The 14,876-nt window shown below is 42.6% G+C and overlaps 1 protein-coding gene across 3 annotated transcripts in view; it reads right to left on the reverse strand.

Annotated features, from left to right (window-relative positions):
* Positions 1 to 14,876, reverse strand: part of YARS1 (tyrosyl-tRNA synthetase 1) — a 42,840-nt gene that overhangs the window by 17,250 nt on the left and 10,714 nt on the right. Inside the window, exons 4-8 of one of the 3 annotated variants that reach the window (XM_060205799.1) lie at positions 14,036 to 14,165; positions 6,955 to 7,035; positions 2,478 to 2,570; positions 1,428 to 1,563; positions 757 to 842 (exon numbers count right to left, since the gene is read on the reverse strand). In XM_060205799.1, the coding sequence (XP_060061782.1) occupies positions 757 to 842; positions 1,428 to 1,563; positions 2,478 to 2,570; positions 6,955 to 7,035; positions 14,036 to 14,165 (526 nt within the window). The remainder of the gene's footprint in view (positions 1 to 756; positions 843 to 1,427; positions 1,564 to 2,477; positions 2,571 to 6,954; positions 7,036 to 14,035; positions 14,166 to 14,876) is intronic. The other 2 variants (XM_060205800.1, XM_060205801.1) reach the window with 2 other exon arrangements.

Below are 14,876 nucleotides of genomic sequence, written 5' to 3' on the forward strand. Positions count from 1 at the left end.
TTAACAAGTATTTAATAAATAATTTAAAAAATATAAACCTTAATTTTGTATCTGATATAAAATGTTTCATTTGCTGGGCATGGCCCTTCATTTCAGATTAAGTCCTTTGGAGAGTGAAAGTGATTAAAATGTCACTATGTTACCTTTGTATCACTTGCCCAAATAATCTGTGAGCCACTTGAATCCTCACCCAAGTCTTTAATAAGATATATGGAGCTGGGAGTTGGGCGGTAGCACAGCGGGTTAAGCACAAGGACCAGCATAAGGATCCCAGTTCAAGCCCCCAGCTCCCCACCTGCAGGGGAGTCGTTTCATAAGAGGTGAAGTAGGTCTGCAGGTGTCTATCTTTTTCTCCCCCTCCGTCTTCCCCTCCCCTCCTCTCTCCATTTCTCTCTGTCCCATCCAACAACGACGACATCAATAACAAGTACAACAATAAAACAACTAGGGCAACAAAAGGGAAAATAAATAAATAAAAATATATATAAAGTTGAGTGGTCCAAGAGGGGGCACAGTGGATAAAGCACTGGATTCTCAACCATGATGTCCTGAGTTTGATCCCCGGCAGCAATGTTACCAGAGTGATGGCTGGTTCTTTCTCTTCTCCTATCTTTCTCATGAATAAATAAATAAAGTCTTAAAAAAAAAAAAAGAGAGAGCGAGCTGGGAAGTATTACGACATAGCTCTGTGACACAGAAATAGAAACCTGGCCAGGCCAGACTGGAGATTGATCAGAATGAGTTCACTGGTATTACCTGATCAGCAAAGTCCTTTTCCAGGTCCAAGTAAGCTGTGTAGGTTTTGTTTCCACCCCACTTCTCATCTCGAAGGATCACAAACTCTATAAGAAGGATCCACACCAACAAACTCATGAATAACGTCAGTTAGCAAGCCTCATGAAGTGTATGATTATTTGTAGTTTATATCGCATAGTTTGAACTTTCCAATACGGTATTTCATTTATGTATTTTTAAATTGGGAAAGTGACAGTGCTGTACATCCAGCTAGCATCTAAACTCAAAGGGAAGACCCAGTGCACATATCTTTTGTATTCCTCCAGTTCAACGTACTGGCCCTTCTCTCACTACAATCTTCCTTACTTGCCCCAACACCCCACTTAGACCCGGTAACAGACACAAGCAACCAAATAACCCCAACTTCAATCACACATTAATATGGGGAGGGTGGACAGGGGTAGATAGCATAATGGTTATGCAAAAAGACTCTCATGCCTGAGGCTCCAAAGTCCCAGGTTTAATCCCCTACACCACCATAAGCCAGAGCTGAGCAGTGCTCTGGTAAAAAATAAAATAAAATAAATAAAAATACTGGGGAAGGTAATCTTTGGAGGAAGACTTACAAAGAAATCACCAGTAACATTAGTTCTACTATTTTAGCTTGGCCTCTGAGAAGAAAAGTGTCTCACCAGACTTAAGTGGAAAGAGGACATGCTTGATGAAGGACAGAACACCATTGTTCTCCACATTTCCTGGCTCACAAAAGGCCTTCTTCAGTTTTTTCTTCACATCTTCCTTCCGATCAAGGAGATCAATCTTGGATTCCTAGAAGCCATATAGAAGGGGACCTCTTGTGGTTGAAAATGAAAGTAAACTTAACTTGAAATATTTTATTTAATTTTATTTTACTGCCTTCAGGGTTATAGCTAGGGCTCGGTGCCTGCACTACAAATCCACTACTCCTAAAGGCCATTTTCCCCATTTTGTTGCCTTTGTTGCTGTTAATATTGCCACTGCTATTGTTGATGTTGGATAGGACAGAGAGAAACTGAGAGAGAAAGTGCTGGTGGGGAGCTGGGGGCTCAAATCAGGATCTTTGCTCCAGTTCTTGCATTTCGAGCCATGTGCGCTAAACCTGCTGCTCTACTGCCCGGCCCCTATTTATCACATTCTAGAGAAACTGACACAGCATTCTATAAATCTTTTATATATTTATTTGATAAGACAGAGAGAGATTGAGAGAAGGATGGAGTTAAGAGGGATGGAGAGAAGAGGTACAGCACTGCTTTAGCACTTGTAAAACTTCCTTGCTGTAGGCAGAGGCCTGGGGTCTGAACTCAAGTCCTTGCACACAGTAACTCTACTGGATGCACAACTGCCCAGACTCCCCATTGTATAATTCTTACAGTCCCACTTCTTTTGTCTATCGTGTGTCAAGGATCCCACCCAGGGCCTTGTGTATGTAAGGCATGGACCCTACTGTTGAGCCACCTCCCTAGAGTCAAACATTAAACAATTATAGAAAAAAGCAGAATTAATCAGAGTGAAGAACTACTCATAATATTGCCACTCAACAACAAAAAACTTTTTTTTTCTTCAATACTCCAGAATTAACTGAATAACAAGAAATTCCTTATGACTCAAATATTTGAACATCTTAAGTTAGCCAGCTCACTGTTCTTTTGCATCTTTAATCTATCTTGTTGACTTCTGATTTCAAGTCAGAGTTGGCAACCTACCTCTTCAGAAGAGCTCATTTTGCTTCCAGTTAGTCCTGGAACCATAGGATTCATCAGATGTACCCGTTTTGAATAGCCAAGAGCAGGGAGGTACTGAGAAGTTTGAAAGACACACACAAAAGTTAGTATAAATTACTTTTCAATGGCCCAGGTTCATCTACTTGGCCAGCAAATTAGGAGATTGATATTTTCTGACCAATCTTTTTTTCTTCTTAGTAAGGATATAATTTTTCAATGGTGAGAATAATATGAAAGTCCCCTGCAACCCCATTTGGCTTTCTATTAGTATTACATTGTGAGGCTACTGACTTCTACTTCTACAATAAAAGCTGGAAGTATATAAGAAACATTAAAAAAAGAAAAAAGAAAGAAACATTTTAGTGGGTAGGAGTAGATAGCACAATGGTTATGCAAAGAGACTCTAGAGTCATGCCTGAGGCTCTGAAGTTATAGGTTCAATCCCCTGGACCACCATAAGTCAGAGCTGATCAGTGATCTGGTTTAAAATAAAATAAAATAAAATAAACATTTGGGGAGTCGGGTGGTAGCGAAATGGGTTAAGCGCATGTGGCGTGAAGCAAGGACCCGTGTAAGGATCCCGGTTCGAGCCCCGGGCTCCCCACCTGCAGGGGAGTCGCTTCACAGGCAGTGAAGCAGGTCTGCAGGTGTCTGTCTTTCTCTCCCTTCTCTGTCTTCCCCTCCTCTCTCCATTTCTCTCCTATCCAACAACAGCGACATCAATAACAACAACAATAATAACTACAACAATAAAACAAGGGCAACAAAAGGGAATAAAATAAAGAAAAACTTAGTTATAAAAATAAATAAATAAACAATAAATAAATAAATAAACATTTTAGGCAACCACTATAAGGATATAAATCTTGAGAGAAAGGAAGCAAATGTCTAACTCTACACTCATACTGGCTTTTTCCTTGAGGATGACTTTTCAAACCAGGTACTAAGAAAAAGAGACCAAGTAGAAAGCAGTGTTCTAGGGCTGCCTTGGAAAGAGTTTTATAGTAGCTGGGCAGTGGCGCACCTGCTTGAGGGCACATGTTACAGTGCACAAGGACCCAGGTTCCAGCTTCTGGTCCCCACTGCAGGGAGAAAGCTTCACAGGTGGTGGTGAAGCAGGGCTGCAAGTGTCTCTCTGTCTCTCTCCCTCTCTATGTTCCCCTTCCCTCTTGATTTCTGGCTGTCTCTATCCAATAAATAAAGATTAAAAAATAAAAAATAAAAAAAAGGAAAGGAAAGGGTTCTGTACTACAAAAAAGGGAGTCTTGGGCAGGGGTATACAATATAATGGTTATCCAAAGAGACTCTCATGTCTGACTGACAAAGTCCCAGGTACAATCCCCCGCATCACCATAAGCCAGAGTAGAGCAGTGTTCTGGTGAAAAAAAAAAAAAAAAATGTCTCCTCCAAGAATCCAAATTAAAATTCTTTACTGATTTGCCAACCATCTCATATATATATATGCATATGTATGGAGAGACTAGACTCTGGTAGGTTGAACATCTGAAGAAAGATTTCAGAGGCTCAGCAGTACTGGGGAGACAAGGTTGAGGTCCAATTAAACCAGGTAGGGCTTTATGAATTTCAGTTGAGAATGAATTACAAAATTTATTGAGATTTCAGTTTAAAACCCAGAAAGGCCCAGACCATTTGGAAAAGAGAAAACTGAAATAGACCTGTTCCAGAAAAAGTCTAACACTACACCCTGAAAGAATCAAGGTAGCTTGGCAGTCTTTAGAAAACACAGAACTCTGTCAAAATCATCCAGAATCTCTACAACATATCTTTGATACCATTTTTTAAAAAGCACTAGAATAGTTCAGGAGGTGGCACAGTGGATAAAGCATAGGACTCTCAAGCACAAGGTCTTGGGTTAATTTAAATAAATAAATATTTAAAGATAAATGTCTATTAATGAGAGAGAATAAGAGTATTCCTCTATTATATATGATACCAAGGATTACACTTTGAACCTCTGCACTGCACTTTAAAAATCATTTCTGTGGGGGAGGTGCACCAGGCTGAGTGCACATGCTACCATGTGCAAAGACCTGGGTTCAAGCCCTCAGTCCCCACCTGCATGGGGGAAGCTTCACGTGATGAAGCAGTGCTGCAGGTGTGTCTCTCTTTCTCCATTCCCCTCTTTCCCTTTCAATTAATGTCTGTCCCTACCCAATGAACTAATTAAAACTTTAAAAAAATTACATTAAAATTATCTTAAAATAAATACAACAATTTCCTTGGGAATGGAAGTTCATTCCCAAGGTGTGTGCCTTGTTAACCATTAGGTCTGAATTTGAACCCAGGTACCACATGGGAATGGCAAGGCACCATGGGAAGCTCTGGTGTTGTGGTGTCTCTTCTTCCTATTTAAAAAAAATAAAAAATAGGGGGTCGGGCAGGTTAAGCTCATGTGGCACAAAGCACAAGGACCCGAGTAAGGATCCCGGTTTGAGCCCCCGGCTCCCCACCTGCAGAGGAGTCGATTCACAGGCAGTGAAGCAGGTCTGCAGGTGTCTATCTTTCTCTCCCTCTCTGTCTTTCCCTGCTCTCTCCATTTTTCTCTGTCCTTTCCAACAACCAACGATATCAACAACAACAATAATAATAACCACAACAAGGCTACAACAACAAGGGCAACAAAAGGGGGGAAAATGGCCTCCAGGAGCAGTGGATTCATGGTGCAGGCAGTGAGCCCCAGCAATAACCTTGGAGGCAATAAATAAATAAATAAAATTAAAAATAGGGAGTCCAGCGGTAGCACAGCGGGCTAAGCGCACGTGGCGCAAAGCGCAAGGACGGCCATGAGGATTCCAGTTCGAGCCTCTGGCTCCCCACCTGCAGGGAAGTCGCTTCACAAGTGGTGAAGCAGGTCTGCAGGTGTTTATCTTTCTCTCCCCCTCCTATCTCCATTTCCCTGTCCTAACAACGACAACAACAATAATAACTACAACAACAATAAAAACAAGGGCAACAAAAAAGAATATTAAAAAAAAAATCTTTTATGGTTATGCAAACAGACTCTCATACCTGAGGCTCCAAAGTCCCAGGTTCACTCCCCCGCACCACCATAAGCCAGAGCTGAACCGTGCTCTGGCTGAGGAAAAAACAATCTTTTAAAAAAACAAATAAAAATAAAAAAAGTTGACCTGGGAATGGTGAAGATGTACATATACAAGACTCTGGGGGATGACAAAAATATTAAGAAACTGTGGTATACTTAAAAAATAAACCAATCCCCTTAGGACAAATTAGTTTGTTATTAGAACAAACAGTAGAAAATTCTTGGGTTGTCAATCACTTTCCAGGAACTTTCATTTCCACTAGCAATATTTTCTCAACACTCTTGCCAATACATGTGGTTTTAAGAAGCTTTCAAAACACCAACCACATCTCAGTTCCCCGTTTCAACTGAGCCAGACTCTTTCCCAGGAAAGAACTGTTATGGGTTTGTGCCAATTTTCTCCTTTAAACCTTGAAAAACAACATCTTAGGGTTTTTAAATATTTATTTATTCGCTTTTGTTGCCCTTGTTGTTTTATTGTTGTAGTTATTATTGATGTCACTGGATAAGACAGAGAGAAATGGAGAGAGGAGGGGAAGACAGAGGGGGGAGAGAAAGACAGACACCTGCAGACCTGCTTTACTGCCTGTGAAGCGACTCCCCTTCAGGTGGGGAGCCAGGGGCTCCAACCTGGATCCTTATGCTGGTCCTTGCATTTTGCACAAAAAAACAACATCTTATACATGACTGGCTTTGAAGATCCAGAGTAACACAAACCAAGTACTCTGACTGGTAGTCTTTCCTGGGATATCAAACCACTAGGAAAGAAACAAGCCCAATAGGTGTAGAGACAGCCTCCTACTGGCAGCAAGTGGTCAGGCTTCTGGATCAAGCAGTCCTGAGTGTTAATTCCTGTTCAGCCACTCACTGTGACTCTGGAAAACTTTTCTTATTCTCTCAACCTTAATTTTTCACGTCTCAATACCTGTCATACAACATGGTTAATATGACTGGTGAAAATGGCACATTCATTAAACCTTTTTTTTTTTTTTTTTTGCCTCCAGTGTTATCGCTAGGACTCGGTGCCTGCACTTTGAATCCACTGCTCCTGGAGGCTATTTTTTTTTTTTTTTGCCTTTTGTTGCCCTTGTTGCTTACTGTTATTATTGTTATTGCTGTTGTTGTTGGATAGGACAAAGAGAAATCAAGAGAGGAGGGGAAGACAGAGAGGGGGAGAGAAAGATAGATACCTGCAGACCTGCTTCACCAATTGTGAAGCAGATGGGGAGTTGGGGGTTCAAACCCAGATCCTTAAGCTGGTCCTTACACTTCGCACCATGTGTGTTTAACCTACTGCGCCACCACCTGGCCCCTCATTAAACTTTAATGCATACTTATGAGGAAAAAAAAAAGAAAAAAAAGAGAAAAAAGAAAGGCAGGAAAGAAGACACTAACCTTTTCTGCAAAAGTGAAAATCTTTCTCTGATCAACACCTCCAAATTGAGCATCTACCTTCAAATACTCTTCATCCAAGGCCTGTGGAAAAAAATATAGCATAAACTCTACTGTATTTCTTTTATATGGTCTGACAGGTCAGACACTTTTGGAAACCACTAGATTTTTTTATTATCTTTATTTACTTATTGGATAGCAATAGGCAGAAATGGAGAGGGGTGGGGGAGATAGAGAGGAAGAGAGAGAGAGAGAGACATCTGCAAGTACTACTTCACCACTTGATTTCCCCCTGTAGGTGGGGGCTGGGGCCTTGAACCCAGGTCCTTGTGCACTGTAACATGTACACTCAACCGGGTGCACCACTGCCTGGCCCTGAAACCACTAGATTTTTCAGAACATGAAGTCAGGAAGCCGAGCAGTACCATTCAGCCTCCTTGTTGACTGCAGGAGCTGCATAAACATTTGCTGAGTGCACAGTGAACACTATGCCACAGGGCTGGCATGCACGAAAAAGAACAATCTAGCCTCAGCAAGCCCACAGTACAGTGGGAGAGGAAGGGAAGAAAAACGATAGCCATGTCAACCCGTTATACAAGGCAGCCTTTGAGAAATATCTGAGTGGAATAAAGAAGTGCTGTGAGGCTGCTGAGCAAATAGCACAGCTGGCAGAGAGCAGGACATACATGCCTGAGGCTCCCATTTTGCCCCTGTGCCATGTATACTGGAAAGGCACTCTGGTCTCTCTCTCTCTCATATGAAACAAATAAAAAGGTGTTACCCCACCAAAAAGTAAATAAATTAAGACAAGATTGAGCTAGTTACTGTCAATTACTACAAGCTAGGCCTAGTACCAGTCCTGTGAATAAAGAGAAGTGTACCAAAAGAATCCAATGGCCCAGCTGAGGAGAAAGAGACACATGAGCAGATAATTTCAATATGATATGCTAAGAACTAAGCTAGCTGTCCATTTAAGGAGCCATGCTATCACAAAGCACCAATTGTCTCTAGCAGGTCAGATAGGTGGCAGTGAAGACTTCCTAGAACCATAGTATGGGTTGAGCTTGGTTTAGAAGAGTATATAGGATGTTTTTTCTTTTTTTTTTTTTTAATTTTTTAAAAATCTTTATTTACTGGATAGAGACAGCCAGAAATCAAGAGGGAAGGCGGTGATAGGGAGAAAGAGATAGCTGCAGAGAGACACCTGCAGCACTGCTTCACCACTCGCAAAGCTTTTCCTCTGCAGGTGGGGACCGGGGGCTTGAACCTGGGTCCTTGCACGCTGTAATACATGTACTTAACCAGGTGCACACACAACCCAGCCCCTTTTGTGTTTTTTTTTTAACCATGCAGAGGAAACAGAGTGTGAGAAGGCACAGAGGTGTGAAGAAGTGTGTAGAGAAATTATGAGTGATTCAGTATATAAAAACATAAACTTCAAGGGATGAGGGAAGTGGTTAGTGATGACGTTAGAAAAGTTGGTAAGGACTCTGTCATGCTAGGGTTTCAGTCTAAGGCTTTAAAGGACAGAAACTCGACCTGCACTATAGGAAGGTCATGCCAGTAAGGGGGAAGAACATAGAGTGGAGGCCTGTGGGTTGGAGAAAAAGTATAAATAGAAGGCTTCCATGCGAATGCAGGAGAGAAATAATATTGAGCCATTAGTGGAGATGCAGAGCAAGAATAAATCTAAGGAGCCAGGTGGTAGCACACATGGTAAATTGTGAGGGTGTGGTAGAGCCTGGCAGGGCTTGACCTGAGAGTGTGTCTATCCTGTCAGTCTCTCTCTCTACCAAAAGGCTGAGCAAGGAGGGACAGCAGTAACCACAAAGGTTTGCCCCGTCTTATCCCTGCCTCACAAAGCACCCCGCATTCCTGATACTATGGCCATTACATAAAAAGAAAGGGGGAGATGCTGGGAAATTGTGAGGAGCCTCACAAAGCACCCTGCATTTTTCTGCCTCCAGGAGCCTGGCATTCCTTAAAACATTAAGCCAGCTTCCCCTGCTTTCTTGATACGATGGCCTATCTACATAGTCATTGTTTTGCATGAAAGATCCCCACCCATTCCATTCCTTTGATCTATCTTCTTTCTACCCTCAAGACCCTCCTTGCCCGCAGGGTATTATTAATCCTACCAGTTAAAACCTTCACAACAGTTGCTAAGGAAGTTCCCACCTTCCCAGCCCCTTTTGCCTTTCTCCGCCCCTTTCCAAACCATGTCAAGCCATTTCTGTTTCCGATTTACCACTTCCGGGTCCGACTCTTAAAAGCCTTGGCTCTCTGATCAATAAAGAATTGAATCGCCTCGCCACCATCAGCTCTGTCCCTGGGTCATCTCTCTCTCCCGTCGCCGAGTGAGTAGCAGCCCAGGCTGGCTCCAGTCGAGTTACCTCCAACCCAGAGAGTACGCGCCCAGGAAGAGGCACCCCCACACTAGCCCGGCACAAGGACCTGGGTTCAAGTCCTTGGTCCCCACCTGCAGGGGAGAAGCTTCATGAGCAGCGAAACAATGCTGCAAGTATCTATCTTACTATCTCCTCCTTCCATCTTAATTTCTCGCTTGTCTCTATCCAAAATCAATAAGCCAAAAACAAAAGAATGAATCTAAGAGATTTTTAAGAGGTAGCATTGGGTCAGGGGAGATAGCACAGTAGCTATGCAAAAAAGACTTCCATGCCTGAGACCTCAAGGCCTTTGTGTGTGTGTGGGGGGGGGGTTAATAAAATTTAATATCTTATTGAAGAATAAGAGGGAGAGAAAGGTGAGCAAGCTGGAAAAAAAAAATCCAGAATAGCACAGTTCAACAGATCATTCTGTAACAGGAACCCAGGAAGTGGTAAAATGAATTAAGTGTTAAAGACACTACAGCATGTGGTCCCAAGTTCGTTTCCTTGGCCTTGCTTGTGCCAGGGTTATGATCGCGCTCTCTCCTCTGTCTACTGAACAAATGAATCTTAAAAAAAAAAAAAAAAAAGGTGATAATGAATGACACATGTAGCTTGTGAACATTTGAAATATTAACCAATGTGACCAAAGAAATAAAGAATTTTACTTTTAGGGAGTCAAGCAGTAGCACAGTGGGTTAAGCGCACGTGGCGCCAAGCGCAAGGACCAGCATAAGGATCCTGGTTTAAGCCCCCAGCTCCCTACCTGCAGGGGAGTTGCTTCACAAGTGGTGAAGCAGGTCTGCAGGTGTCTATCTTTCTCTCCCCCCCTCTGTCTTCCCCTCCTCTCTACATTTTTCTCTGTCCTACCCAACAATGACAACAACAACAATAACTACAACAATAAAAAAAGAGGAAAATAAAATAAAATAATTTTACTTTTAGAATCATTAAAAAAAATTTTTTTTTGTATTTATTTTATTTATTCCCTTTGTTGCCCTTGTTGTTTTTATTGTTGTAGTTATTATTGTTGTTGTCGTTGTTGGATAGGACAGAGAGAAATGGAGAGAGGAGGGGAAGACAGAGAGGGGGAGAGAAAGACAGACACCTGCAGACCTGCTTCACCGCCTGTGAAGTGACTCCCCTGCAGGTGGGGAGCCGGGGCTCGAACCGGGATCCTTATGCTGGTCCTTGTGCTTTGCGCCACCTGCACTTAACCCGCTGCGCTACAGCCCGACTCCCTAGAATCACTTTTTATTTCTTTTCTTTTTTGTTTTTTTGTAAAGGAAAGCATTTTATTTATGTTAGTTTTTTTTTTTTTAATTAGAGCACTGCTCAGCTCTGGTTTATGGTGGTGCAAGGGATTGAACCTGGGGCTTTGGAGCCTCTGGTACAACAGTCTCTTTGCAGAACGACTATGCTATCTACTCCTGCCCAGAATAGTACTTTTAATATCCATATATGACTATGACCAGAAATTAATATATTGGACAGTTAATGTCTAGAATGTTTCCAGGTGGGGGTAGTGTTAAGGTCCTGGAACATGACGGAAGAGGAGGACCGGGGGGGGGGGGGGGTGTGTGTGTGTGAGAGTGTTATGTGGAAAACTGAGAAATGTTACACATGTACAAACTACTGTATTTAATTGTTGATTGTAAACCATTAATTCACCCAATAAAGGGAAAAAAATAAGTAAGAAAACAAAACAAAAAAAGTTTCCAAATTTAACCTTTGGGGTAGTCTCTCAATGGAGACAAAGGAAGAAAGATTTATATAAGAAAATCAAGTGGTCCGGGAGGTGGTGCAGTGATAAAGCTTTGGACTCTCAAGCATGAGGTCCAGAGTTCGATACCCGGTAGCACATGTACCAGAATGATATCTGGTTCTTTCTCTCTCCTCCTATCTTTCTCATTAATAAATAAATAAAATCCTAAAAAAAAAAAAAAAAAGGGGGGGGTGGGAGGTAGCACAGTGGGTTAAGGGAAGGTGGCGCAAAGCGCAAGGAGCAGCGTAAGGATCCTGGTTTGAGCCCCAGCTCCCCACTTGCAGGGGAGTCATTTCACAGGCAGTGAAGCAGGTCTGCAGGTGTCTATATTTGTCTCCCCTCTCTGTCTTCCCTATCTCTTTCCATTTCTCTCTGTCCTATCCAACAACGAATGACATCAACAATAACAATAATAACCGCAACAAGGCTACAACAACAAGGGCAACAAAAGGGGGGAAAATGGCCTCCAGGAGCAGTGGATTCATGGTGCAGGCACTGAGCCCCAGCAATAACTCTGGAGGCAAAAAAAAAAAAAAAGAAGAAAATCAAGGGGACTGGCTGGGTGGTGACACAGGGGGTTAAGCACACATAATATGAAGTGCAAGGACCTGTGCAAGGATCTTAGTTCAAGCCCCTGGCTCCCTACCTGCAGGGGGGTCACTTCATAAGTGGTGAAGCAGGTCTGCAGGTGTCAATCTTTTTTTCCCTCTCTGTCTCTCCCTCCCCTCTCAATTTCTCTTTGTTCTATCCAAAAGATCAGGGGAAAAAAAAAAATGGCTACAGGAGCAGTGCAGGCACCGAGCCCCTGGAGGCAAAAAAAAAGAAAATCAACACATCAAAAAAACAAATGTTATTATATTATCAGATAAGGGCTGGGTGGTGGCACACCTCCTTAAGTGTGCATGTCACTATGTGCAAGGAGCTGGGCTTGAGCCCCGGGTCCCCACTTGCAGGGGGAAAGCTTTGCGAGTGGTGAAGCAGAGCTGCAGATGCCTCTTTCTCCCCCCCCCCTTTTTTACCAGAGCACTGCTCAGCTCTGGCTTATGGTGGTGCAGGGGATTGAACTTGGGGTTTTGGAGCCTCAGGCATGACAATCTCTTTGTATATCCACTATTCTTGCTACACCCCTCTCCATCTCCCCACTTGATTTCTGGCTGTCTCTATGCAATAAAGAAAATACTATATATATGTATATTATATCAAATGCAGAAATTTACAAAGGAAAAGTTAAGTCTATCTACAGTTTCGTCTTTCCTTCTCTTTTTTTAAAAATTTATTTATTTATTATTAGATAGAGAGAAATTGAGAAGGGAGGGGGAAATAGAGATGGAAAGAGACAGATACCTGCAGCCCTACTTTACCACTCATGAAGTTTTCCCCCTGCAGGTAGGGATCAGGGGCTTGATCCTGGGTACCATGCGCACCATAATATGTGCGCATGGTACCCAGGATACCATATTATATTTAATAATATAAACTAGTTGCACTACCGCCTGGCCCCCTCATCTTTTCTTTTCTAGGTAATCACTATTAAGAGACTGGTTTGCATTTCTCCATCTTCTTCCTTGCTCATCAAACATACACTCACAAAACTGAATGTTTTATTTGTTAGAAAACAGGATTATTCCTCAAACTGACTTTCAAACATCACTTTGAAATGCATTTTCTTCAATTCAAAGATGAAATTAATAGAAAAACAGAGGTAGGAGAAGTACAGTGTCTCACAGAACAAATAAGACAGGTGGAATTTACGATAAAAGAAATTGAGGGGCAAAGTGGTGGCACACCTGGTTAAGTACACACATTATGGTACACAAGGAAGGACCCAGGGTTAAGTCCCTGGTCCCCACCTGCAAGGGGAAAGCTTCACGAGTGGTGAAGTATGGCTGCAGGTGTCTCTGTCTCTTTTCCCTTTCTTAAAAAAAAAAAAATTTTTTTTTCAATTATCTTTATTTGTTGGATAGAGATAGTTAGAAACCTAGAGGAGGTAGTCGGCGGTGGTGCAGTGGGTTAAGCGTAGGTGGCGCAAAGCGCAAGAACTGGCATAATAATACCAGTTCCAGCCCCTGGTTCCCCACCTTCAGGTGAGTCGCTTCACAAGCGTTGAAGCAGGTCTGCAGGTGTCTATCTTTCTCTCCCCCTCTCTGTCTTCTCCTACCTCTGTTTTTCTATTAATTAGATTCTGGCATCCCATTATGTCAAATGATGCTCTGGTTCTTTATCTCTCCATCAATAAATGTAGGTGGGAGTGGGAGTCGGGCGATAGCAGAGCCGGTTAAGTGCATGTGGCACAAAGCGCAAGGACCAGCATGAAGATCCCGGTTTGAGCCCCCAGCTCCCCACCTGCAGGGGAGTCCCTTCACAGGAGGTGAAGCAGGTCTGCAGGTGTCTATCTTTCTCTCCCTGTCCTCCCCTCCTGTCTCCATTTCTCTCTGTCCTATCCAACAACAATGACATCAATAATAACAATAACTACAACAATTAAACAAGAGCAACAAAAAGGGAATAAATAAATAGTCTTAAAAAAAAGAAATCTAGAGGGGAGGGGAAAATAGAGAGAGAAAGAGAGAGAGAGACACTTGCAGCACTGCTTCACCACTCGCAAAGCTTTCCCCCTGCAGGTGGGGACCGGGGGCTCAAATCTGTGTCCTTGTGCACTGTAATATGTGAGCTCAACAAAGTGTGCCACCACCCAGTCCCTTCTCTTTCCCTTTCTACCTCCTCCTCCCATCTCAATTTCTCTGTCTCTATCCAACACACACACACACACACACACACACACACACAGTCAAAGACATTCCAGGAAGTAGGTGAGGAGGAAACAGACAGGAAAGTCTAAAGCATGAAGAGGTTCATTGGTGCCGAGAGAGAGGTTTCTGACCAGTACTTATAGACAAAAAGGCCACCAGGCAACTCGATTCCCTGTAAGTACCTGTAGTCCAGGGTATAGCAGACCACTCAGCAAAGGGTGTTCCACCTGCTTGACCACCTCAGCGCCAGCCTTCTTGGCATCATGCTGTGTGACCACAGAGGAGAGTCTGTATACATCTAGTGTGTACTCTCTGCAGAGGAAACAAGAGGGAACAGCTGCAAGACTAGGCCCAGGCCTCCGGTTCCCAGACTGAACTGGATCTGCAGGAGTGGTGTTCTGGCTTCTCTCTTTCTCATGTGAAGCCCTTTCTCTGACACATAATAAATCTTTAAATAGAAATATTTTTAAAAGATGGCTTTGATGAATCATTCTTTCCCCCATCTCTTAAAATGATATTTTCCTATTATTTTCTTCTTCTGAGAAAATACCTTCTCAGTAAACACCAGGATATCTTGATTTATCTTCTATGCCCTTTTAAACTTAAATATATGTCAAGGATATATACATACATACACACACACACACACACATATATATATATAACAGGGGAGGCTAAGGGGTGGTGCACCTGGTTGAGCGCATATATTGCAATGTGCTCCTTCTGTCTCCCCCTTCCTCTCGATTTCTGACTGTCTCTATCCAATAAATAAATAAAGATAAAAAAAAAAAAAGAACTTAAACAAACAAAAACCAAAAAAAAATAGGGTACTTGGTTTATGGAAAAGGGCCCAGGGGAAGCTTTGGTGCTTTTCCCTCTCTCAGTCTTAGCCTGTATCTCATTCTGTTGGAGGGTCGGCAGGGAGAGAGAGACATATCCAGCATTTATTTGTTTCCAGTAGGAAGGCTACTCAGAGTACCTAGTTTGCCAGGCAACTAGAAACAAAAAAATGCAGGGTGGGAG

The sequence above is a fragment of the Erinaceus europaeus genome, chromosome 13, assembly GCF_950295315.1.
Source record: "Erinaceus europaeus chromosome 13, mEriEur2.1, whole genome shotgun sequence".
NCBI classification, from domain to species: Eukaryota; Metazoa; Chordata; class Mammalia; order Eulipotyphla; family Erinaceidae; genus Erinaceus; species Erinaceus europaeus.